At 40.0% G+C, this 25,096-nt stretch overlaps 2 protein-coding genes and 1 long non-coding RNA gene across 5 annotated transcripts in view; all 3 read left to right on the top strand.

Annotated features, from left to right (window-relative positions):
• The window catches only part of PDE5A (phosphodiesterase 5A), a 50,582-nt gene extending 35,963 nt beyond the window's left edge, over positions 1-14,619 (top strand). For both annotated transcript variants that reach the window (XM_058838108.1, XM_058838107.1), the window contains exons 13-21: positions 670-795; positions 2,021-2,115; positions 5,270-5,357; positions 6,473-6,573; positions 6,663-6,740; positions 7,107-7,170; positions 7,394-7,468; positions 7,949-8,032; positions 9,339-14,619. In XM_058838108.1, the coding sequence (XP_058694091.1) occupies positions 670-795; positions 2,021-2,115; positions 5,270-5,357; positions 6,473-6,573; positions 6,663-6,740; positions 7,107-7,170; positions 7,394-7,468; positions 7,949-8,032; positions 9,339-9,473 (846 nt within the window). In that variant the 3' untranslated portion in view covers positions 9,474-14,619. The remainder of the gene's footprint in view (positions 1-669; positions 796-2,020; positions 2,116-5,269; positions 5,358-6,472; positions 6,574-6,662; positions 6,741-7,106; positions 7,171-7,393; positions 7,469-7,948; positions 8,033-9,338) is intronic.
• Positions 14,620-16,844: 2,225 nt separating this feature from the next.
• On the top strand, positions 16,845-22,078 carry FABP2 (fatty acid binding protein 2). 2 transcript variants are annotated; one of them, XM_058838122.1, is made up of 4 exons: positions 16,845-18,740; positions 20,201-20,373; positions 20,953-21,060; positions 21,286-22,078. In XM_058838122.1, the coding sequence occupies exons 2-4, from the start codon at positions 20,209-20,211 to the stop codon at positions 21,334-21,336; spliced, it is 324 nt and encodes a 107-aa protein (XP_058694105.1). In that variant the 5' UTR covers positions 16,845-18,740; positions 20,201-20,208; the 3' UTR covers positions 21,337-22,078. The 2 variants fall into 2 exon arrangements, with proteins under 2 accessions (XP_058694105.1, XP_058694104.1); XM_058838121.1 differs by lacking the exon at positions 16,845-18,740 and adding an exon at positions 19,087-19,525.
• A 1,100-nt stretch (positions 22,079-23,178) lies between these two features.
• LOC131578681 (uncharacterized) lies at positions 23,179-24,426 on the top strand. The gene is made up of 2 exons (XR_009277550.1): positions 23,179-23,507; positions 23,843-24,426. It is a non-coding gene; the product is annotated as an uncharacterized LOC131578681 (long non-coding RNA).
• The last annotated feature ends 670 nt before the right edge of the window (positions 24,427-25,096 follow it).

Below are 25,096 nucleotides of genomic sequence, written 5' to 3'. Positions count from 1 at the left end.
TGTCCCAACATTAAATTACTACCTGAACTTCATATCTGTCAGTTCCTTGCAAAAAAAAAAAAAAAAACAGGCAAGAAAAATAAATGTACACATATATGTATAAAAATTATAACCCTAAATTTTAATACTGTTGAGTAAAACATCCAGGACATGCTTTCCTCCTGCATAGAAAAAGAAACTACCCTGCAATGTAGTAATCTTTCTATCATACTTACTTGCTTTCCAAAGTCCAATTCTGCTTGGGATTCGACAAGCTGATAGGAGGGAAAAGCTGTGTATTCATTTTCAGAACAGCTCTTAAGAGGATTAAATAACTAAATAAATTTTCTCTATCAAATATGTCTTTATAAACAAAGATTTTTTTCTCCCAGGTATCTCAACAAACCTCAGTTTCTGAGTTAACAGCAGTGCTGCTAGCATGAACACTCAGCCATTAGTAATAAAGCCCCAAACCCACAAGTATTACACACTCAATTAGGAGCTGTACTAGTGGGTGTAAGCCTGTTCTTATCTGTGTTCACAATTACAAGGGTTATATTTGAACTTAAAATTGAGTTAAATGGATTTTTTTTTCAGTAAGAGAGTTTCCAAGAGGGGGATTAAGAAAGTTTGCATGTATTAGAAATCTGTTCTTATGAAAACAAATCTATGTGATGCTGTTTCTTAAAGGTTCTCTGCAGATGGATTTTAAGTGTGAAGAAAAACTATCGGAAGAATGTTGCTTATCACAATTGGAGACACGCCTTTAACACAGCACAGTGCATGTTTGCTGCTCTGAAATCTGGGAAAATTCAGGTACATGTCCAGTTCCTCTATTAAGACAAATTCTCTAATGATGCACCAGTTCTGATTGTCATGTCAGTAAGATGTTCATTATTCCATGGTATTGCCAGTGGAATCGTCTGCTGAGGATTTCGGGCTATGAGGGCTTGGTTTGTGAAACTGCTGCTGTGGTTTTTTTTGTTCCCTGTTTCAGTTAAACCGTCTGGAAGTGGTGATCAGGATGTTCCCAATGGGAATATCTCAAATAAGGCATGTATGTGGTTATGTCCTTTTTTTAAAGTTAATGCTTATGCTACAAGCAAGTCAAAAAAGTGGAGAAGAAAAGGCTGACCCATTTTCAGGATATTTCCTTAAAAGTTTCAGCAGGAATTTTTTAAGTTCAAATGCAGAGCTGAGTACAGCTTTAGATGAACAACAGAACATAAAAACATAGAAATAAATAAATGTTCATTCCAATGCTTTTGAACAAATTTTCAACCTTTCACTTAAAAAGACTCCTAATAATTTTAAAAACAACCTGATCATTCTGATTAGGGCTAGATGATCATCTAAATAAGTCAGATACTGATTTTAGATTGTTCCAAAACATGTTTTTAGGTTTTTGTTTTATATTCTTGTAGGAAATTGAATGTTTCTGTTCATTCTGAATAAATGTGTTTGCTCACTTTGGTGTTACTAGTTGGTTTATACTACTTTAGGGCAAGCACTTCTGAGAGCATAAATAAATCCCATTTCTAGGCCAAAACCCGATACCAATGAGGAAGAAGCATTTCTTTCCTCTACAAACTTCATCTCACTAATGAATATGACAAAAGGTGCTGGAAGAGACACCAGCAAGGACATCCATCTTCCTTCCTTGTTGGAATGGACATGGTAGTTTTGCTGTGTGCAGTCGAGCAATCCCTGATGATCCTGATGGTTTGCCTGCTATTTTTGGAATCCTGACAGTCTCCACTGCAATTTCCATAAATTGTTTATTCTTAACTACACTGGATTCATTCCCTGCTGATTCTCCTGGCCTAGATTCTGGAGTCTGAACAGTGTTGAACATAACTCAATTTTTTTCTACTTTGAGGGGAAAGGCAAGCATTGGGAGATGCATCTTCCTAGCAGAAACAAAATCTATCATGGCCAAACCGAGTTGTCTTTTGACTGCACTAAGAACAGGTCTGAGATATAAAACACATTGTACTAAATAAACCCCCAATTCACTTTTGGCATTATTCTTCACATACAGAGCAAACTGACTGACTTAGAAACGCTGGCTTTGCTGATAGCAACTCTGAGCCACGATCTGGATCACAGGGGAGTGAACAACTCTTACATACAAAGGTAAGCAGGTCTGAGAGAAGTAAAATAAAAACAAGTGAGTGAACGAGCACAGACCTAAATTAGGTACAAACTGACTGCTTTGATGTGGGGCTGTGCAAAGGAGCAGCTTTTCACAAAGCAGAAAATGCAGGAACAGGCAGAACCATTCACAAGTCCAAAGATGCACAGCCTCAGCTGCTGCCTAACTACGATGGCAGATGAAGTGAACCCTTTGCTGTGCAGGGACAGCGTTTTCCTGCTCCCATTCCTCAGCTCTCCTCCCCCATTTCCCACAAAGTGCCAGCAAAAGGCCTCAGCTTCCAAGGGACAGTGTGTAGGAAACATGCAGCTTTTCAGATCACTCCCTGCCCAACCCAGCTGTTCCCTTCTCGTCGAGGCCAACACAGCACGGAGATCTGCAGCCCTCTGATACAAAGGTGTCTCCCCACTGTTTTGAACTCAGATTGTTTTACTCTTGGTTTAGGCACATTTTTCGAGAATTCTATGTTGTTTAGAATAAGTTACATGGTTAAAATCACATTTAAAATGTATGGCTGTTCTGCACTGATTGTGGGTTACCTGTACTTTTTAACTTTGATCCAATCTGGAATTACAGAAAGGCCTTCACAACACAAAAAGGGAAAATTTATTTAAAACATTGAAAAAATATTTTTACTAAAAAAAATATTTTTGTTTCAAGTTATCAAAATGAAATATCTGAACAAGTCTAAAATTTTCCCCATATTTTAATTTTGAACTGAAGATATTGGGGTTTTTTAGAATTTACTAGTAGTTTCAAATCTGCCCAATTTGGTGTCACTTCAAATAACAACATACGAGTCTTCAGTTGCTTTAAAGCCTGGTTTAATGTGATTCCTGTGATGTGGCAGTGTGTCCTGGTCTGATCAGAGATGGGCAAAAGGGAGCCAGAAATGTGTGCTTATATCTTCTTCTGGCAGAGCTGGAGGATGGTTTTGAAGTGACCTGTGAAGAAGTGGTCTGCTGTTCTCACTGTGTAAAGTAAGATGGTAGGGGAGGAAAAGCTTGTTTAAGGTACAGAATACAGAAAGACAGAAAATAAGTAAGCTGAAGCAGGACTCCTGCATTTCACAATTATATGTTTGGGGTAGCATTAACTGATGTGTAAAGAAAAGAAAAACCAAACTCCACAACATTGGAGGAGTGACCTTTTTCTAGTTTGATAATAGAGGATTCCAGCAGTAACTGTAGCCTCGCAGTGATTTGAACTAGTTAGCTATTTTTTGCTTTATTTATTTAAAAATAAATTTCCTGGAAGACATCTGGAGATGCGTCATCTCCTCTCAAAAATGTCCTGGGAAAGTGTCATAGACAGCAAAATCTAACATTTACACATGCTGTAAAGCTGAGATGGCTATAGCTTAGTAATTCCTTTCTCAACAGAAAGTTCCACAAATTTCTTTTTTTAAACCTAAATTCAAAAGTATTTATTTCTAGGAACAAATCCCTTTTGTTTTTTCCTTTGAAGCAGGGAAAGTGGATATTCAGTGTATGATTTTTTTCTTAAGCATCAGGGTTTCAAAAATTGAAATGGTCCTGGCAGTAGAAGTTACAGAAGGGCAACTGCTTGAAGGCCTTTTGGTAATTATGCAGGGGGGGGTTATTTTCTTTTTGCTCCAATCCCACATGCAAAGTAGGAAGCACAGAAAGCTGCATAACCAAACCCCTGTGCTCAGAAAACCATGGTGCCCTTTGGCCTGGAGTGGGGGTTTGACACCAGTGCCACTACAGAAGCTGAGCCTGAATTTATTTCCAGCCCTAGCCAGGGTCTGCGAGAACTAAGCAAGCTCTAGTTTGGAGCAGTACTTGGGAAGATAACCTAAGAGATTTCTCACATATTTCTCTCTCCAGTCAGGATGAACTCTGGGAGACACAATATGCATCCCACTTAATTCAATGGGAATTTCACCCAGCATGTGTTGGCACCATCCTGTGGTTTGTTTCCTTACAGAAACACACGAGTACATTTGCTCTACGCCCCTTCTGTGGTGGTCTCAGAGGAGGTGCTGGGCAGCCAGCCCATATTCCTCAGGGGCTTGCATCCTTTAATCTCCCTTTCTGTGTTTTTGTTTGTTTTTCCATCTTTCTCTCCACATTTTTGTGCTCCCTAAATCCCCAGAGTCTTCTCTTATGACTTTTATTTCAGCCTGTGTGCACTCACTCACACAGGGACCCAATCCTGCAGTTATTAAGCCACGTGAATGGTCCTAACCATGCAGAAAATCTCATGGAATTATATGCTAAAAAAGAGGTACTAACATGATGAAACATTTGTAGGTCAGATTATAATTAGAGTAATAGGTCCAGGATCGTCAGCAAAATAGATTTCCAGAAGAATCCAGATTTACTTGAAGAGATGACATGAGTGATGTGGGACCAGGGGTTGAAAATAAAGACAGAGCAGCAAAAAACAGGGAGAAATTGAAAATCCTCAAGAGAGGAGGAGCTTCTGTGAGGGAGCTTTGACTAAAGCAATTCAAACAACAAATCCTATTTTCTAGACTAAGATACTTTTAAGTTTTGCATTAAGCTATTTTTATGTTCTGTGCCTACAATTGGTTTCCTGCTATTTTTCACTGCCTGTAGTAGAATCAATGTCACTGTTGGCCTCTAAGCAGTTTCCTTTTTGGATTTTACCCTGGGCAAAGGGTAGGTAACCAATGAATGATGATGAAACACCATTAGAGTTACTAACACTAGGAAATTACTTGATCAACATTTTGGGCCCAGCACCACATTGCAGAGGTCAGCAGGAATTTTTCCATTGGTATCAGTGGGTTTCCTATTAGGTTTGCATTATCACTTACAAGCTGAGCAGCTGAGCTGACTGAATATTCCAGGCGGGTGTTTAAGGACAGGTCTCCTAAATTGCGCTTGTGAATGAACTCTTCGTGTCACCTTTGCTTCCTATAAAGGAACTTTCACTCCTTTTGAAACTTAGTATTACATTCTCACTCCTTGCATGCAGCTGGTCTCTACAGGTAGAGAAGGCAGAAAACCAGAGCTGTCAGTGCTCTGACAAAGCAGCAACATTACCTTTTTAGCTGTATTTCTACAGAGGATGTTTAAAGGGAAGTTATTTCTGGATGATTAATATGTTTGTCTAATTTGTTTTCTCCATCTTTTTCCTCTTCAGAAGTGAACATCCACTGGCTCAGCTGTATTGCCACTCAATCATGGAGCATCATCATTTTGATCAATGCCTTATGATCCTGAATAGTCCAGTGAGTGCCACATTCCTGTGTATGCTGAAGGAAACTATTCTACTTTCTATTTTTAGGCTCTGGATAGAATCCCACCCTTATATGTTCTTAAGTGCTCTTTATTCCTTTTTGGGTAAAGAAAGCAAATGCAGCAACATGGAAATCACAGTTTTGTTGCTGAGCGCCTCCAAAGCCTTCCAAGTGCTGCCTGATAATGGAAGCCTTGCTAACATCCTTCTGAGTACCTGCTTCCTTGGACCAAAGGAAACAAAAGGCTTTGCTGTCATTTTCATGACCTCTTAGGAACCACCAAACAAACCCCAGTCCTCCCTCTCCTTTCAAAAAAACATTCCAGCCTACACATACACAAAGCAGCCCTGATGAGACCAAACCAAACACTGCTGACATTCCAAAGTGAAGCCAAACCTAAGTTTAGTAAATATGCAAATAAAACTACATTCCTCTTCTTTGATGCTATTAACTAATTCTCAAGACCTGTTATGTAGCATTCACGGTCCTTTCAAAGGACTGCTCCTTTTGTGCTACAGGTTGAGGTACTTCTGGCATCCTTGTATTGCAGTGAGCCTTTGCTATTCAGATAGGCAAACAGGGAAAAACAATGGAGGCGAGTTCCACTTCACCAGCTCTGCAGTGCTTTGGTTTAACACGGGGCTGCTGAGCTCATATTTCTATTTAATAACTTGTTATTTATGCTGCTTCATAAAAGGAAAATAATTTAATTTGCTAGAGGTGCATGGGCAGGTACGGGAATTTGTTATAATTCCTCTGCTTCAGGGGAGGGGAAGGAAGAGGAAGGAAAAGCTGTGATACAGCCAGTGACAAATTTAATTTTAATGAATGAAAAGGACTTGAAGGCTTTGATGTTGATCTGCTTGCAGTTTCATTTTGTAATAGTCAGTGATGATGTAGCCACTGTGTGGCTTTCTGCCATTGCTCAGGAAGACTGGAATTTTTATTTTTAAACTAGAGAATCTGCAAGAGGAAAGAGGGTAAAAGAATGACCTCAGAAATCAGCAAGTGACTCTTAATGACTTGGTAACTTAGAGACACTTTAGCAAACTGGTGTGCTGCTGCCCATTTTACTGATAGCACTGTTCTTGGCTTTTTTTGTAAAGGGAAATCAGATTCTCAGCAGCCTTTCCATTGAAGAATACAAGGCTACACTGAAAATGATAAAACAAGCCATTCTTGCCACAGATCTGGCACTATATATCAAGTAAGTCAGAGGAAGCTTTGCCTGGATAATCACTGTTGGATATTAGCATCATGTCAGCATCCTGCTAAATCTTTTAACTTCTTTTAAAGGAGGAGAGGAGAATTTTTTGAACTTTTACGGAAGAAGCAGTTTAATTGGGAAGATCCCTCACAAAAGGAGTTATTTCTGTAAGTAAAAGCAGGTGAATCAAGAAGTCAGTTAATATTACTGGGTACCCAATTTCCCACACTGTGTTGCTGTGAACTTCATTAAACCCAGCAGGTCTTTGTGCTCTGGGTCTGTACAAGCTGGTGCTGTCACATAGGTCACTGAAGTCCCTGGGTCTGAAATACTAAGTGTGCAACCTTTTCTGCATAAGAAACATTGTTAAATAGCATGTGAAGGAGTTACATTTAGAACTTTCATTAATTTCACTTGTTTTTCTGACTTAATGTTCCTTGAAATTCTATATTGTATTTTACTAGTCCTCAACTTGGTGACAACATACATTTCACATAGATTCATTTATCCCTTTCTTTCTGTTTGTTCTGCAGAGCAATGCTGATGACTGCTTGTGACTTATCAGCCATAACCAAACCATGGCCCGTTCAGCAACGGGTATGTGCTTAACTTTTAAGATTTCCTAAATGCAAACTGCATTAAAGTTCATTTCCTCCACCCAGTTCTTATTGCAAAGGCAGTGGTGGAATGCTGAGCTGGAGTCTCACAATGTCTGGGGGGGCTAATATGATAAATTCTAAGGAGAGAGAGGTTGGAACCACTCTTGTTTAAAAGTAGCAAGGAAACTTTTAGAGCTCTCAACGAGTGAAATCTCTTACAGATTGCTGAGCTTGTGGCTACCGAGTTCTTTGATCAAGGAGATAAAGAGCGGAAGGAACTCAACATAGAACCCACGGTAAGTGCAGAATCACCTCTTGCAAAATGTCTTTTGGAAATGGCACCTAAAATTTCTCCCACTGACCCCAACAGAGGACCAGCTCCTTCCCTGGCTTCCTAGTAGTCAGTTTTGTTCTGTGGTTCCAGAACACCAATAATGTGTCATTATCTGTGCACCAGAAGAACAGGCAGTATTATTTCCTCTAAGTCAGTGTCACTAAACTGGCTCTGAAATACATTCCTAAATTGGTACCTATTTGCAGCTATCCAAACCCAGTAAGTTTTGCTTGGCTGTTTGGGCTCTGTCAACCCAAAGCCAATCTCCAGAGGGAAGTCATGCAGTCCAATTCCCTTCATTATAACACCTGAAATGTTCCCCCGCTGTGCTGAGCTTGCTGTGCTGTTTAAGGTGCTGCTTTTTAATTCCAGATTCTCTTTGGGTTTGTTTTTTTTTATTTAATGCATTTAAACACAGAGCTTGTTTGCTTATTATCTGCAGGATCTAATGAACAGAGAGAAGAAAAACAAAATTCCCAGCATGCAGGTTGGATTCATAGATGCTGTTTGTTTGCAGCTGTATGAGGTATGGTGCCTAAGGAAGAACAGCAAGTCTCTGAAACCAGAGCTGTTCACTGGTAGACACAGATTTACAATTAGAATAAAAAGCAAATTAAAAACTAGCCCCTTAGTTATAAAATATTTTTTTATTTTATATTACATGTGCTTCATATGTAGAAATTATTCATAACTCAATTATTCATTGAAGAAATTATTTTAGTATTTATAATTAGTTGTGTATTTGTCTGATTAATATATTTTTTCACAGGTTTTTTAAACCTAGTTAAAATGCTGTCCTCTGTGCAATTGGTGTTATATGCTGGATTATCAGGGCAAGTCACAAAACTAATGCTTTGACTTCTAGGGAAAGAATGGTATCCAGGTAGTGCATTGATGGAAAATGTTTAGAAGTTTTAAAGAATTCAGAATTTGTCATACAAAAGGTGATATGTTATGTATTGGAAATTGACCCGACACTTCCCATCCCATTCTTTTTCTTCTCTTTCATCACCCACCAAAGCATTGCATGAGATAATTCACTGAAATGCTTTTTTTGTCTTGGTTACAAACTGTATGAGAAACTGCTTGGTCAAATATAGTGTGAAGCACAACATAATGATTTCTGGGTTGGTTTTTTTCAACCAGTACATTAGACTCAAAGTCTGTTTATTTGAACTGTAGCAAGTATTTTACAGAACCAAGGTGAGAGAAAGAAAGGAGATTAACAGATAACCAAATTCTTAAGAACCTTCCAGTGCAAGGAACAGCATGACTACTTGAATTTTTCCCTCTGACACAATAAACTTTTTTAAAAAGAATGCACATTCACCAGTTCAAAGGAAACGGGCATAAAGAAAGGGAGTTACTACCTGCTGTCTGTGAATATCAAGTAGTTTCTGTGCTGTGGAAACTGTCAGGAAAATAAGGCAGCCTTTGCTTTGAAGCCTCAGAAAACTTTCTACAGTAGGAGAAAGGCAGTTTAGACAAACAGAAAAATCTTTAACAGAACACCTGAGCAGGTTTGAATGCCCACAGTTGTAGAACCTGAACATCTATACTTCTTCCTGCTAGGGGAGAGTTTTACCTTTCCATTTATGAAAAGACTAGAAAAACTGGAATTATTTACTCTGAAATATGTACTAATGTACACTTACCAAGTGATCCCAGTCCAAATTGTACCCAGCTCTTGTGTTAGGTATCCAGTGCAGTTAATGATATACAAGTCTTCCCCTGAGTTGAGAAATCTGAAAAAACGAGAGACATGTTTCATTCTCCATTCTTAAATTAAAAATTGAATGCAATCTGTTTTCCATGTTCTCAATTTGTTTCAGGCCCTAACACACGTGTCAGAGGCCTGCTCCCCTTTGCTGGATGGCTGCAGAAAAAACAGGCAGAAATGGCAAGCCTTGGCTGAGCAGCAAGAGAACCTGATTAATGGAGAAAGCAACCAAGGCAAACGGAACTGAGATGCCAATTTCACCACCACAAGCTCAAGTTCACGTAGGAGACACAGTAATAGGGGAGTACTACATTTTGCTAAACACTGTATGAATTTGGCTTATGTTTTGCCACTGCTGTATTATTTTTTTCACATTTCAAGATATAGCATGACCGTGTAGATGCCAAGATTATCTGAAGACAGTATGTTTCTTTTATTACATCTGACTGAGATGGAAAAAGACCTGCAGGGGTGGTTTTTGCTCCCCCACCCCACAAGAAGGTACTGGTGCAGGCACTGACTGTGCCCAAGAACCTGTTGCTTTACAGATGTACATAGTTGTTTAGTGATCATGTTGTGGCCAGTATCTGAAAGACTACTGCATTTTGCACCTTTTCTCTCCCTCTTCCCATCTTGCTGTGTTGTGTTATAAAAGTATTGAGCAGTCTTGCCTGTTCTCTTTCCAGAGGTTCAGAGGAAAGATGGGGACTCACTCTGGGGTGCCTATTCCAGCATAAACTTGCCAACCTCTCTCAGTAAGCAGAACTGGGCTCTGAGGTGAAAAACCCCAAAATCTGTGCACCCAGTAGGGTTTGAGTTTTTTCCATATTAGATGGAAGTCTTAGAAATTTCTTCAGCTGGAATAACACATTTGCTAAGACCTCTGTGAATTACTAGGCAATGAGAATCTTGGGAGTCTTGTGTCTGAGTTATCCAAGCCCAATGGGAACTGCTTGAAGATGGATGAGATGTCCTGACATAACTGACAGGCTGCCACGGAAGAAGGGCTCCCACAGAAAGCTGCAAGAAGCACGCAGAGAAACGGGCACAAAACAGGATTGCTTTTGTATGCTGGTTTTAACTTCATTTGGAAGTTGATTTCAACATCAGCTAACCAACAGACTGGATCACAGACAGAAGAGAATGACTGCAAGAGGTGAAAAGCTGAATCAGAATGATGCAGGAAGGGCACGCTCCTGGTGACCACCAATGACTGATTTTTCAGGCCAGTGTTACCACGAAATGGCTGTGACCACTTAGAAAAAAGTTTCATGTTAACATCTCTTAAAAAGCATTTTTAACAAAATGATTAATTATAGTGTCTTGAAGAAATAGGAAAAAAATAATACCAAAAGCAAAAATAGCCAAGAGTGCTACAGGGATTTGCCATTTGTATGTGAGGCATTAATGTTCTGAAAAGTAAGAAATCAATTAACTTGCACTAGTAAAAAATAATAATAATAATTGGGGTATTATTTAAATGAAGATGATTAATAAAAGTGGGTTTGAATTGGGACCCAGTTAAAGAAAATATACACATTGGACAAATCCCAAAAGAGGAATACAACCCTTCAGATAGACAGGATAAGGAGATGAAAGTCAGCAGTCTAAAATGCATTAGAGCACATGTAACTTTGGCTGCACAGAGACACACAAAATGTTCCAGTTTTTTAATCTGTAATAATTGTTTTTTAGTTAAAATCAGCAATTGTATTTGGCAAAAGTAGCACCTTTGGCATTGCACTTTGAAGTGTGGGAATTTAGTTCTATCACAATAAACAGGAAATTCTACTGGAAACTGCAATAAATCCTTCTTCCCAGGAGCTTGCCAAGCCAGCTCATAAGAGCTGGTCAGAAAGATGGGGAGAACTTCCCCTTTTTACCAATTTCTTCATTTAGATAAACGATGCCAGAAGCTAAGAAAAGATGAAGCAAATGTTTCCAAATGTTTGATGATACTGAGTTATAGAGTTGATATTTTTTAAATGTAGGATAAGGTATTCTGATATTTAGTCAATAACCTAAATTATTTGTCACTGTGTCAGTCCTATCTCATACTTCTCTAGTGAGCACCAATAATAAATTATTGCAGCTGTGAATTTGAAAACATTTTTCTACTCCTTATTCTGCCACAACAAATAAAAGAAAAAAAAAGAAAAAAAAAAAAAAAAGTATGGATTTCAACACTCACTAAAAATTCCAGGACTCCTGTTGTGCAGTATTCCTGCCCCCAGCTCCCAAAAAAAAGGTAAAAAGGTTTTAGGTACTTTTTGATAAATAGAAAACTCTGCTTCAGGATTTGCATAGTCCTTGTATAGTCTTTTCCTTGAGTGCTTGAGATACTGAAATATAATTATTATGCTGATGAGATACATATTTAATATAAATAGGAATAAAATATATGTATATAAAGGTGTATTCTTGCTATTATGGTTGGGACTAGTAACTCATGGTGACAACCCAGCAGATAACTATGATGATATCCCAGTGCAGTGATGTAACTTTGACATTAATATCCCAGTATTTCTTTGCTATATTGTGTGTTCAGCAAAGCTTTATTATAACTAAATTTATAAATGCTACGAAGGAGTGCTGGATTCATACCTTTGACTTGAAAAAAAGGGCATGATGTTACATTTTTTTAAAGGTTCACTTAAAATGAACAGTTATACAATATGTGCATATATTTAATTACATATCCATATACTTTTATCCCTCAGAATCCCTTCCACCATAAATGTTGGAACATACATATAAATACAATCCCTAGTAAATAAACATTTAAATATCATAACACTCCTGTATCTGTATATATTTCTGCAAAACCAAAGCCTTTAAACTACTGGTTTAAGAACCTTAAAAGCATAGAGTGCTGTATTTCATGAAATTCAAAGCCTTTTTTGCCAAGTGTTTTTCTTTGCCTGAAGGCAAAATCAGAGTGTGCTGGTTCCATGTCATAGCTTTGTTTGAATCCCTTGCAGAAACAGCTCCTTCCTTTCATAATTTAGATAGGGAACAATATGGGGAAAAAAACCCCAAAACAACCAAACCCAGACGAGGTACAGATTTGCTGCTTGAAGTTCACTGTCTTCAGAATTCAACATTTTCCAAGCCAGCTGGTGGCTTACAGCCACACAGCTGTTAATTATTTCATCATGAGCTGTGTATCTCATTATTTCAGTCAGCTCTCAAACACATTCCCCCCGTTTACATTGTCTGGTTGTAACAATCAGTGTGCTTACACAAGAAACCAGCTGAAATGGAGTTTCTCGCTTTGTCAGTTCAGCCTTAAGTCCATTGAAACCGTTGTCACATTTGAGATTTAAATCTCTGGGTACAAGAATTTGTCCTGCTAATTCTTAATACTCCTCTCAGTGAAGACAACTGAGTTAGCATCCTACTTAATCTCAGATACAAACATGTTTTCTTTCAAACTCACTCCACAGCACAGTTTAATGCTTAAAGGACACTTTTATTTCTTGGTTTGTTCTGAAAAAAATTACTTGTGCTAATATACACACAAAATACTGATTAACCCTACCTCTTCTAATTCCAAATAACAGTGAGACTCTTGAGCTTGTAGGTGCCATTTCTCTTCCAAGAAATTAGCCACACATGCAATATTACCTGTTTAGCCCTAGGTTTTCTATTCTCTCACACAGTTAAAGAAAAGAGGGGGGAAATAATGTAATGCTGATTTTGGAGATGGTGTTAATTTTTAATTAGAAGCAGCTTATAGTTAAGAGCAGATTACTCATATCTTCACAGAGCACATGTACAAGTCAGCTACTGATAAAAGGAAACAATTAATTTCACTGATGATAGCTGATTTCTGAGAGAGAACCAAAGCCTGTTTATATGCATCACCCCCTGACAATTGCATGCATCTTTTCAATTCCAACCCAATACATTTTACCTGGTAGTGGCATGAACTGACAAATTCAGGGCACTTATCTAACTCATACATAAGGTTTTTCAAAATTACCAGGTAAATTATTTTCCAACTCATTATACAGAAAGATAATGAAGAATCAGATCTATGCCCTTAAAATGAGAGGAGTGATCCAGCTGCTGTCCCTTCCAGTTATGCATAAAAACATAGCAAAGACTTCTTATGGAAAAAAATTGCCTCACTTGTAATAAATCCACATGTTTTAAAGGTTTTATAAAGACCTCATATTTCAAGCAAACTTATGTAGGAAGTATTCATTCAGAGTTTTATCTCTGTGATACTGCAGGTCTTTTCTTCATGTCAAATTACATGCAGTTTACATTCCACAAGGTTTCAGCTTTATTTCCCAGTTCCCTGCTGTACATTTTCAGGGGCTTGCACTAATTTAAAACATAAGCGTGAATAGCAGAATAAGTTTGGCCAGAGTATGGTAAATAGTGAGGGCTGACTTTTTAGGTATGGATTTTGACAGGAAGAAGAAACGTCACAGAATCTGTCCTGATAATTAGTGACACTTGCTAATAGCAGGATATTTTATCTTGGTCATTGCAAGGTGAATGGAAATTGCATGGGAAAGTTTCTTTTCCACATAAGGAAGGTTGTTTCCATAGAGAAACTCTTATCTGAGTACCCAGTGTTTGTAAATGTGTATTTATGGGACAATGCTCTGCAATTTCTGGCTCCCACAAACTCCCACAGCATGAGCTTGGCAAGCCAGGGCCTCACACCTGCTCAGATGCCCACCTGAAGTCAAGGTTGTGATTCCCGGGGGGAATCCTCAGGGGGAGCTGTATAGGAAGTGAAAGAATGGGTTAAATCCCCCTTTTTTTTTACCTGTAAAGTGGGACCAAACCCTTACCCTTGGTGACAGCTGCCTCACCTGCTCTTTGCTGGTTCAGCTATTCCCACTGATGCCCAAGGTACCTTACAGATGTAACTGAAGTTAGAATTTGAGTCCTCTTTGTATTCACATGGCAGACACCTGCATGTGTCTCTTAAAGAATGTAGTTTGAAATGCACTGTAAATAGTTTTAACATACATTCCTACCACAGTTTAATAAAAACCTTAATCACAGTCACTAGTCACTGAGTTTGTCCATTTGTATTCTTCTATCTTTTAAAAATACCTGAAAAAATATATAGTTTCTGGGCACAGTATTTTTGTACTAGGTTAAGGGGTTTCTCTGTATATTATGTTTTGCCTTTAAGCAGTATTAAAATCTTCTGAATGTTATGTGTTCTCTCTTGCTTCTGTCCTATGACTTCTTAGAATAAAGCTAGTTACATTACTTAAGAGAATCATTAGCCCTTACTGTACAGCTGCTAGAGAACATAAGGGTCAGCTTATTTTCTGTGGTCAGACTGCTGCTTATTACTTATTTCCTCATTCTTCTCTTTGTACTGTTTTCATGCTTTTTAAAATAAAAAGGACGATGTCAAATTTTACTGCTTGTTATAATCGATATTATCGAGGTGGAATTTTCAATGCCTGATTCAAATCATTGCTTCTGTAAATTTATATTTCATAGTAACTTCTCTAGGTCCTAGAAATCCTAAAGAGCAAAATATCTGTTAATATCAAGATGCTTCTGAGTACTACTGAGATCAGCCAGCAGTTAAAGCAGTCCTTGTCTCAAAACCACACAAAATAATTCAGTGGCAGTGACCACTAGAGAGCACTGGAGCTGCACCTCCTGAGAGCTGTCAGAGACCAGCTTATTTCTGACAGAAAGCAGAACCAGCAAACACAAGAGTTACACAGATGTACCCTCATCCTCTGCCCCCACAGATCAATTCCTGGGGAACATCAATTGCAAGAGAGATACAAATAGTTAGCACAGTGACTTCAACCAAAACTTCAGGAAAAAAATTATTTTTGACAAGCAAAGCCTCATCCTGCATAAACTGCTGATCCTTCTAGAATTCTGGACCAGTGGGCTTCTTGGCAATTTCTGTTCTTTGCCTATTAGGTCCTTCACAGCAACACTTCTGGCTTGACTTTTTTTAGCTCTAGGCAAAACCAAAAAGTATGTACACCCCTGACAAACAGCAGGCTCATTCAAGAAGTTATGAAGGGCCAGATTTAGCTCAGCACAAAACACAAGCGCTGTTTTGCTCGAACCAACTGCAATTTATGAGTGGAACTGCACAACTGCCCGTGCATATCTGCAAACATCAGGTCACCATCTGCTGCTGGGACTACAACCCTTCCACCCTCTCACCAACCCAGTGCTGCTCCTGCTCAGCCTTTCTGGCCTGCTGGAGGTTTCAATTCCCTTCTGAGAAGTGGCAGTGTTTGCAGCAGGAGCACTGGGATCCATTTCTTACCCAGCCCTGGAAAGAACACGGCCTTGAGCGAGGGCATTTTTATTGAAGAGGTGAACAAACATTACACCAGGTCTTTCACTTTTGGTACAGATCTGATGCCTCATTAACAAACAGAAAAGATAAAAGCTCCTTCCTCTAGCCACATTTTTAGCAGCAGTGGTGATGGCTATTGCATTTCACATTCCCATGAAACCTCACCCTTTAAGATTTTTAGGAAAAAACTGACATGAGTGAGTTTGTTCTGAGAGTAAGCTTTAGGGACAGACTTAGGGAATCTGACAGTCACTGTGTTTTTCAGCCCCTCAGAGAAGAGCAGCATTTCTTAGAACACTTTTGAACTTCAGAACCACTTCAGTTGAAAAATACCCCAAGTTCATGATGGCTGCAAAATGGCTGAAAAATCTACAGCTAACGCAGGTTTCTCTTTTTTTAACACCATCAAATTCTAGGAGTAAAATCCATTGTTAAATAATACCAAGTGTAGTTTACACATCATACATTTACATATAAGCATCCAGGATGCTTTTATTGTAGTAGTTAATGAAGTCACTGGCAATTTATTTTATGATATATGGAGCTTCTTAATGAAAGCTTGTTTTACAGATAAGTAGAGGGGTTAATTTGATCAAGGTCACATGGAAAGTCCATTTCTGAGCTGGAAAGAGCACCAGAACCTGGGTGTCTCTTCTGCTTTTACATGAGACACATGATGCCCAAACCAAGAAAAAAATTTCAATCTGAAACCATCTTTTCCTTTTGCAAATACAAGCATTTAAATATCTTAGCCATAACAGGGTGCTCTCTTGCTATACTGCTGCACTCGGAAGAACTCTGAAGCTCACCATTTTACAGACAGAATTAGATTCAAGCCACTAATCCAGATAATCACAATAACCTTTCATGGGGTTTGGAGCTATATTATAACCAAGAGAAAGAGTTTAATTAAGTAATTAAATTCAAGTAATTAAAAAGTTATGTTGAAATGAGCTAAAAGTGCAGTTTGGAGAAACTGAAATGACTGATGCAGACTTTCAATACTGTACATTCTTAGTTCACTGGACTATAACTTGACCCCATCCTATGATCACATTTCATATTGTAAGCAAAGAAAGAAATTGGGTAATACAACAATATTCAGATGTAAATTTAAATACCCTCTAGAAAAGCCTGACAAAAAGCCCCACAGGGCAACTGGTGTATCAGTCTCTATGTGACAAGTGTCAAATGGCACTGATTCTCAGAGATTCATTTAACCTTTTCTGAAAAAGCACTTATTTTTATTGGCAATTGTTCACTGTCACTTTTTTCATTGAAACAAGGCCAGATTCTATTATTCTAGGTAATCCTAGGATTCATTTTAGCATACAGAAACTGATAAAGTAAATACCAGGGTTGTTACTGCTTTAATCCTAAATTTTGCTTCCAGGGTTTTTCAGCCTAGATCTTATTAACTCCTGCACTTCAGTTCTCTCCAATAAAAAAGCTCTCCAAAATGCAGCATTCTATGGATCAGAGCCATTACATAGGAATTAAAAAGCACTCTATACAGACAGTTTAAGAGCAAATTTTAAAACCCACAGCCCACTACTAACTAATCAGACAAATGGATTTATACTCACTGGAAATTTCTAGGTAATCCTCAAATGCTGAATTCTCTTGCTGAGCAAATCCCACATCAGCAGCCTCCAGGAGATTCTCCACGAACCAAAATAAAAGCAGAAATTCAGCAAACAGGCAGCTGGAGTAGGAAAACATCTAGTTCAAGCAGGGTCTAATCCTGCTGCAATGCAACACCCAACTGCAATATGTACTTTGAAAATATTTATTCAAGACATGGCATTAGTTAGGCTCCATCAAGTTCCTGGTTGCTAGGCCACCCATTGTAACGCTCAAGTTGGCTTTACTGGCATAGAACTATTTGCCACATTGATATAAAACTGAGTATTGTGGTTCAAATGCTTAGTGAAACTTCCCAGTAAGGGATCCATCTTTTCAACTCATCCCAAGATATAATGAAGAATCATTCAGTAGAAAACTGAATAAATTGATAAATTATCATATCAATATGATAATTGTTCATAAATACTGGGCAATCAATCTGCATGGTTTTATCAGGAATTAATATCTCATTATAGAAATCAATATTTTCATGAGTATATTATGTTCATGCTGGCACCAAGCCTTAACCAACTCAACAGTTCTACTGTCCTAACTAATTTTAGTCAGAACAACTCAAATACAAACCACAAAACAATAAACAGGAGAGATGAATACAACCCACTGCAAAAGCCTTTTTGTCACCCTGATCTTTGGAACTTCTCTCTCAATTGCCATCACAATACACCTTGCTATGATGATCACAGACTGGCAGCATGAGGTTGGCATAACCATATAAGTTAATAATTTATTTGCCATCCACCTTATCCAAAGATCAAACTTCAAAGTTAGTAAGTTTGTCCATTTTCAGGCTTCTGAAGCTGGCATGTTGAAGAAAACCACAAAGCCAAGAACACACCCTTAGCTTTCAAAACTGTCATGAAAACAGCAGTACCAGAAAACAAGATTTCCAGGCACCGTTCTGAAAACCACACAAGGAAGAGGGAGACGGAAGAAGGAAAAAGGTTGTGGAATATTCCAACTAAGAAAATCTATAAAACCGATTTTAACTGTGATTTTAGAAGAAAAACCAGCTACTGTAAGAAGACAAAAGCGCTCCAAATGAAGAACAGATTGTATGATTCTAGTACATAAGAAAAACCAAAGTCATATTTTGTCATATTGAGGAACTCACATTATTTTAGGCCTCAATTTTCTACTAAATACAGCAGAACCTGCTGTAAGAAAGAACCTTTCTGCCAAGACTGTAAAGGAAGTTATCAGTTTTGTTATGTAACAGCAGCTTGGATGAACTATAACTCGACACTGGGTAGTTTTGTCTATGTGTATACACTACAGAGATCACTTAAGACTGACAGTGATAACTACAAAGGTCAAGATACACAGCAGTGCAATAAAAACAGATAATCTGATTCTTAGAATGAAGCCTGCCCATTTTCTGAGCTGGCTGAAGGGTAAGATGGGAATGCATGATTGGCACAGCACAGGGCATGGGCTGAAATATTTTTTTTTAATTATTCAGGTGATCAAAACCAGCATGAAATTGTGGGAAAAGAACGCTGCATGTGAAAACTACACACCAAGACCTAACTGTTGCTGTGAAATGCACATTGTGAGGTACTTCCCTCATCACCCTTAGCAGTAAGCAGCCTGAACACCTTCCATCTGGCTGGTTTCTTCACTGAATGTATTATAATGAAGAGAATTTGTAGATGCTGCTGAGAATTAACTATGTATATATTAAGAAGTGATCACATGAATAGAGACTACCATCCCAATAGTCACAGCTCACTGTTAGACAGGCAGCAAGAGGAGAATTTTCTGAAACAACCTGCAGACATTCAGTAAATCCTCTGCCCCATGCTTGTTACGCTGAGCAGAACAGAAAAATTATAAAGGACAAAACAGAGACATTGTGTTTGTCCTGTTGGGTAAATAATATCACCTCCAGTTGCTCAAAGACTCTCCCACAAGTTTGAAGATGCAACTGAGATAAAAAATGTCAAGCAATGCTGTTAGTTTAATTATTACTTTCACCAGACACCTGATTTTTATTCCATGTAGTGGATAGAATGGATGGGTTAGCAATTCTTCTTTGAGATAAGCAATAAAGATTCTGTCATGATCTGGGGGCAATAAGAGAGATTCAGCAAGCAGCGTGGTCAGGACTGGGAATTTGATTAAACTACAGGAAACCTCTCCTTGGAGAGGTCAGTGCATCAGTTGAGCTTTACTCAGCCACATCATGCTGTAAATTGCTCTCAAGATAAGGCAGTACATAAATTCCCTGTGCAAAGACTCGTCCCTGCAGAGCAGCCCTCCTGCAGGCACAGCCATGGCATTCGACGGCACTTGGAAAATTGACAGAAATGAGAACTATGAGAAGTTCATGGAGGCAATGGGTAAGGCTCACCTTTCCAACCCCTTCTGCAGGAAAAATATCACTCCAGATGAATACAAACTCAGACTGTCTGAGAGCTACCTTCAGGCCAGCCTGTCCTTTCACTCTTGGCTGCTCTGCCTCCGCATTCATTTTCTAAATATTCTGGAGGGGGGGGGGAAGATGCTGAGGAACGTTCTGATTTTAATTAAGCTTTAATTTGTTAATCTTAAGCATTTTAACTAATTACAGATTTATTTCAGGAGAAAAAATAATCTCTAAGTATGGATTTGAGGGAAAGGCTCAGATAACTTGAATGGATAAACTTTAAAGAGAATTCTATAGCTGGACTATTATTTTTTATTATTATTTTGGCAACATCGAACCAATGTAAAATTACACAGGGAAGAAATCATCATTCTTCAATTTCAGAGAAACACTTGATTCAAGTCATTATAACACCCTGATAGTTACTTAAAGTTTGTACAAATTGTGCATCATATGGATATAAATCTAACCACTCCAGTTAGAACAGTGATCTGTATTTTATGTGTACCAGTGAAGATGGCCTCAATGAAAACCAAAAGGCAAAAATTTGGGTCAGAACACTGGAATAAACTCACAGAATTCACTCAAAGGGACAAATATGATGCTCCAGAGGTTTGGGTTTTTTTCTGATTTAACTGATTTTTTTTAGGTGTTGGCATGATGAAAAGAAAGCTGGGAGCTCATGATAATCTGAAGATTACCATCCAACAAAATGGGGACAAATTTAATGTCAAAGAAGCCAGCAACTTCCGAAACATAGAGATTGAATTTACTCTGGGAGTCAACTTTGAGTACAGCCTGGCTGATGGGACTGAACTTTCTGTAAGTCCTCCTACATAATTCAATATTTACTTTATGGCAATGACTTTGTAATGTGCAGTTTCAAGATGAATAATTTGTCTTCCTAGTTTTTAATTTCAATTTTACTTCTGAATGCCATTAAATTTTCCTGAACCTGATAGTTCAGGAATTCTTGCAGCTTATACACCAAAGCACAAGGGAGTCTTTACTGTTAGAGGTTCAACACTGTACCATGGATCTCAGGGTCCCAGAGAGCCCAAAAAGCAGAGCCAAGATGAAATCCAGGTGATTTGGAATTTTACTTCTTCCAATACTCAAGTCCACCACCTAGAGTGCAGAGTGGGTATTTGCAAGAAATTACAAATCTCTGTTGATACAGTTATTTAAAATAAGGTGTATTGACCAGTAAAAAACACCTAGCTTGGCTATTAGGTATTTAAATAAGCCAATGTTTTTTATTAAAATTTCATTTTTACAGCCTTTATGAAAAGCATTATTACACTGTTTTAAGCTTTTTTCACCTTTAAGCATTCTACAGCCTTTAAACCAAATCAGTGTCACAACTGTTGCAAATTATTTGACTTTTTTTCCCCATCACAGGGTACTTGGACCCTGGAAGGAAATAAACTTGTGGGCACATTTACCAGAAAAGACAATGGAAAGGTACTTAAAGCAACCAGAGAAATCGTGGGTGATGAACTCGTTCAGGTGAGTTAAGAAATCATTTACACACAAGTTTGCAATAAAATGAACAAAAGAAGTTTTAAGAGCTTTCCTAAAAGTAGAAAATATTTTCTTCAAGCCAAATAGCTTCATTTATCTTTAGTTAAAATTCTCAGTTGTCTATAAAATATTTAAAACTCTCTGAACCGTATCTGGGAAATGAAACTTTGCAATTCCAGCCACTGATTTTCCTTCCTAATTTTTTAACAGACCTATGTATATGAAGGAGTTGAGTCCAAGAGGTTCTTCAAGAGGGGCTAAGCACTTCACACAGAACTGCACCAGAATGAAGGAACAATAAAAGACCATTTTCTACACTTCCTCTGTGTTGGTTTTTTTTTTTTTTCCATCCCCTCACAAAACCTCCCTAGCTGCAGTTACCTAGCCCTGCTGAAAACATGGGCTAGTTCTTTATGCTACTGTTTTGCCTTGAAGAAACAAACCCCCATTACCAAATGCTAAAATGTCTTTTGTTCTAAGTCCTACCAAAGTGTCACAATACAAAAAGCTGCAGAAACTGTATTGCATGAACAGAACTTCAATATTTTTTGCACAAGCTCTCAAATGAAGACTTAAGTTTCCTTACAAAGGTATTTATATGTTTCTCTGTGTATGTAATATTGAGCAAAATCATGGGAAAACCAAAAATAAAGATCATACAGATGGGGACAACGCTTAAAAGGGAAGTACTGTCATTGTCCCACCTCAAATTTGGAACATACTTCATCTACTACACATATGTAACCAATACTTGCTGTATAACAACAAATCCATCCTTATTTTTATTGACAGAACTTATAAAGGAAAACTGCTACACTTAAGTGTTTAAGAAAAGTAAGCTCTGTTCAGAAGCAGCTGTCTGCAATCTGCCTTATATCTTATTAAAATCTCTTAATATCTCCTAATATTGAGGCTAAAAAGGGGTAATGGCTACCAAGAGAAAGGTTTTGTTTCACACACTCCTGGGTTTCTGGTCATTTTTCTGGATACGAAAATAATAGCCCTGATTTCAATATGGAGCGAACTGGCAGGACTGAGGGTGGCACATCCCATCTGTGAGTGTGGCATCAGGTTGTGAAACTTCATTTATTCCTATTTACTCCTGCAGCTGTGTGTTGTGGAAATAAAGAACAACAGAATACACTACCTACATGAACTTTTCCACGTTTGTTCCGTGCACAAGCTCCAGCTAACCTTCAAGGAGAGGAGGGTATCTTAAAACAGTTTTAATTACCCTAAACTTCTTCAGGATTTCCCAAAAGGACCTCTAGTTTTTTTCAGGTCATCATCTGCTCTCCAAGAAACCGCATCGGGACGAATTCGTCAATGTTTATTTCCACACAAGCCCCAGCTCAGGTGGCAGGACAAGACCAGCACGGTCGGACAGGACTGACCGCCTGCTCTTCCCCAATGTCCGCATCTCCCCTGGCACGGAGCAGCAGGGAGGAATGTCAGTCACCAGCACTGGGGAAGCCACCACAAGCATCATTTGTCCCAACAACAGAGGGACAGGCAGGAACACTCTACATCTCCAGCGCGTTTGCCGCGAGGGCCCGCCCTTCAAGGCGGTGCCTGAGGCAGGGATTGCGGGGCTTTGGCTGAGGCGGGGATGGCGGGGCGGGGGCTGAGGCGGGAAGAGGGGGTGTCCTGGCTGAAGCGGAGATGAGGGGCTCCGGCTGAGGCGGGAATGGTGGAGCTGTGCCTGAGGCGGGTGGGGCGGGACTTCGGCTGAGGCGGGAATGGAGGGGCGGTGCCTGAGGCTGGAAGGGAGGAGCTGTACCTGAGACGGGAATGGAGAAGCTGTGCCTGAGGCGGGAGAGGCGGTGCCTGAGGAGGGAATGGCGGGGCGGTGCCTGAGGCGGGAATGCAGGAGCTGTGCCTGAGGCTGGAAGGGCGGGCGGTACCTGAGGAGGGAATGGAGGAGCTGTGCCTGAGGCTGGAAGGGCGGGCAGTGCCTGAGACGGGAGGGGCGGGGCGGTACCTGAGGATGGAATGGAGGAGCTGTGCCTGAGGCTGGAAGGGCGGGGCTGTACCTGAGGAGGGAATGGAGGAGCAGTGCCTGAGGCTGGAAGGGCGGGCGGTACCTGAGGCGGGAATGGCGGGGCTGTGCCTGAGGCTGGAAGGGCGGGGCCGCCGCGCGTGCTGCCGGGGGCGTGGCCGCGGTACGTGCGCTCCGTTCTCATTGGCCCCGCACCCGGAAGAGCCGCGGCGCCTGCGCGGTGGGGCCGTCGCGCTGCTCCCCTGACCCGAGGAGATGGAGGCGGCGGCGGGGCGGCGGCCGCGGGAGCAGGAGCGGCAGCAGGAGGATGGCGGGCGGGTGCTGTCGCGATCCCTGTCGGGACAGTCCTACTGGCTGGACTTGTGGCTCTTCATCCTCTTCGACTTGGCGCTTTTCCTGCTTATCTACCTGCTGCCCTGAGGGCGCGGCCCAGGTGAGGAGCGTGGTCTGTCCGTCCGTCCGTCCGTCCGTCGGTCGGTGAGCCCCGACGGGCTGTGTCCCGTGGAGGAAAGGGTCCGCTTCAGGAGCGGGCCCCTGGGAGCAGCCTTGGCATTCCCACAGCCCCGCCTCAGAAGGCCGCGGGAGCGCAAATGCCTCTCGGGAAACTGGAAACTCATTCCAAACCATCCCCAGCTTTATTGATTTGTTTGCGAGATTTATTATGCGCACTTCGTTCAGGAGGTGTGATGGATGCTATTTACGTGTCAGTATCTTCCGAAGGGCTGTGCAGCGCTAGGAACATAACCAGAGCTTTTCTGTTCCCTGCAGGGCCATTGCCACCGAGGGAATTCTCACCCATTTCGCACCTTAGGAACGCAGGCGATGGAAGAGAAGGACCATTTGTGCGGGACGAGCAGCTGGGAACACGACTCCGCTTGAGTCTCGATGGAGGAGGCACATTTTTATACTGTGTGGCAATAGACCTCTGTGTGTCATAAGTGCTGCTGTTCAGGTTTTACCTGTATCCTGCTCCTGTGTCCTAAACTGTGCCTTAAGGGTCATGTGTGACAGACTGATGGTGTTTTTGTGATCAGTCCCTAAAGTTTGTTGTGCAGGAATGGAAGTGTTCACTGTTAGAATAAAATCCACTGCAAGGACACCCTGCAGAGTGGCTGAGAATAAAACCCAGCTCTTGTATACACTGGAGTTATAACTCAGACCTGTTCCCTCAACAGATGGAGCTTAGCCAGCCATTCTACTTCCAAAAAGTTCATCCTGATGGGTTGATGCTGGTTGGTTTTCTATTATACTGTCCTCTGTTTTTTCTTTCTTTACCTTCAGCGGTTACTGAGCCCTCTCAGGCTCGGTATTTATAAATATAAATGTATATAAACATGTCAGTGTTTAACCCAGCAGCAGTGTCCTGTCCTCAATTACCGATTAAGATAAATCAGGTTCTGATTTCCTTGCTAGAAACTGTGAAGGAGGAGTTGACAAGAGCAGCCTTGAGTCACTTGCAGATGACACATAAAGATTCCTTCCTCCTCACTGGCCATGGATGGCTCTAAGTAGACAGTGACAGGTAATTAAAAGCTTTCAACATCAATTTCCTCTGTCTCACTAGAGGGAGACTTTCAAGCCTGTGTTAAAGGCAGGAGTCTCTTGCAGTCTTTGGACAAGCAAATAGAAGCTGAGGTTTTTACTAGGGCAGGCATGGCAGAAGACTGTTTTCAAGCTATGGATGAAGGGGTTCAGCTTTCTTTAGAATTTTTCCTTTGGGGATACTGATTTTGTAATCCTGAGAAGTTCAATCCATGCTTGGTTGTCTGGGTTTTTTTTCCAGGAGTACATATTACAAAATAACTAGATGGCAGAGACTTGAAAGTGCAGAGAGGTTCAGTATCTTCCCACACAAAAAATGGGCCAGGATGATGTTAAATAGGATTTGGGATGCAAAAAATAGACAGATGCTCTTTCCTTTTATTTTTATCTGATTGTTTGGACAGTTCTGCTGTTGGCAGTGGTTTGTTCCCTGTGTCAGAGCTGTGCTGTAAGAACAGAGATGCTGTGCCCTGCTGGTTT

Source organism: Poecile atricapillus, chromosome 4 (assembly GCF_030490865.1).
Source record: "Poecile atricapillus isolate bPoeAtr1 chromosome 4, bPoeAtr1.hap1, whole genome shotgun sequence".
Lineage (NCBI taxonomy): Eukaryota > Metazoa > Chordata > Aves > Passeriformes > Paridae > Poecile > Poecile atricapillus.
Note: the sequence above shows the minus strand (reverse complement) of the source record. Positions and strands in the feature narration are given on the sequence as shown.

Excerpts from the sequence above, each read along its gene's own strand:
- FABP2 (XM_058838121.1), top strand. The coding sequence starts at position 19,459 with ATGGCATTCGACGGCACTTGGAAAATTGACAGAAATGAGAACTATGAG. Across the intron at positions 20,374-20,952 it reads CTGATGGGACTGAACTTTCT|GGTACTTGGACCCTGGAAGG; the intron begins GTAAGTCCTCCT and ends TCCCCATCACAG. Across the intron at positions 21,061-21,285 it reads TGGGTGATGAACTCGTTCAG|ACCTATGTATATGAAGGAGT; the intron begins GTGAGTTAAGAA and ends ATTTTTTAACAG.